This window comes from Corvus brachyrhynchos, unplaced genomic scaffold, assembly GCF_000691975.1.
Source record: "Corvus brachyrhynchos isolate BGI_N302 unplaced genomic scaffold, ASM69197v1 scaffold376, whole genome shotgun sequence".
In the NCBI taxonomy this organism is placed as follows: domain Eukaryota; kingdom Metazoa; phylum Chordata; class Aves; order Passeriformes; family Corvidae; genus Corvus; species Corvus brachyrhynchos.
In genome coordinates, this window is record NW_008238966.1 from 129,918 (window position 1) to 130,254 (window position 337).

General features: G+C 59.1%; 1 protein-coding gene across 1 annotated transcript in view; it reads right to left on the reverse strand.

The window, feature by feature from the left end:
* The window catches only part of LOC103618719 (protocadherin alpha-11-like), a 9,971-nt gene that overhangs the window by 9,312 nt on the left and 322 nt on the right, over positions 1–337 (reverse strand). Inside the window, exon 2 of the mRNA XM_017738665.1 lies at positions 6–332. Within this exon, the coding sequence (XP_017594154.1) occupies positions 6–332 (327 nt within the window). The remainder of the gene's footprint in view (positions 1–5; positions 333–337) is intronic.

Genomic DNA, 337 nt, shown 5'->3' on the forward strand with positions numbered 1-337 from the left:
CCGTCCCTCGCCGTCAGCACCAATTGGTGAACAGGAATCGTCTCGCGGTCCAACGACTTTGCGAGCACCAGAAACAGAGACTTCCTGTTTTCATCAGAGGATTTAACATCCAGTGTAAAATGCTCGCTGGGGCTGAGTGTATAGGAGAGCTGCGCGTTCGCTCCGATATCCGCATCCGACGCGCCCTCCAGCGGGAAACGAGACCCCGGCAGAGTGGTGAATTCCGCGATGCTGAGGTTTTTCCGGGCGGCGGGGAAGATGGGGGCATTGTCGTTGATGTCGGTGACCTCCAGCTGCACATGGAAGACGCGCAGCGGCCGCTCCACCAGCACCTCCA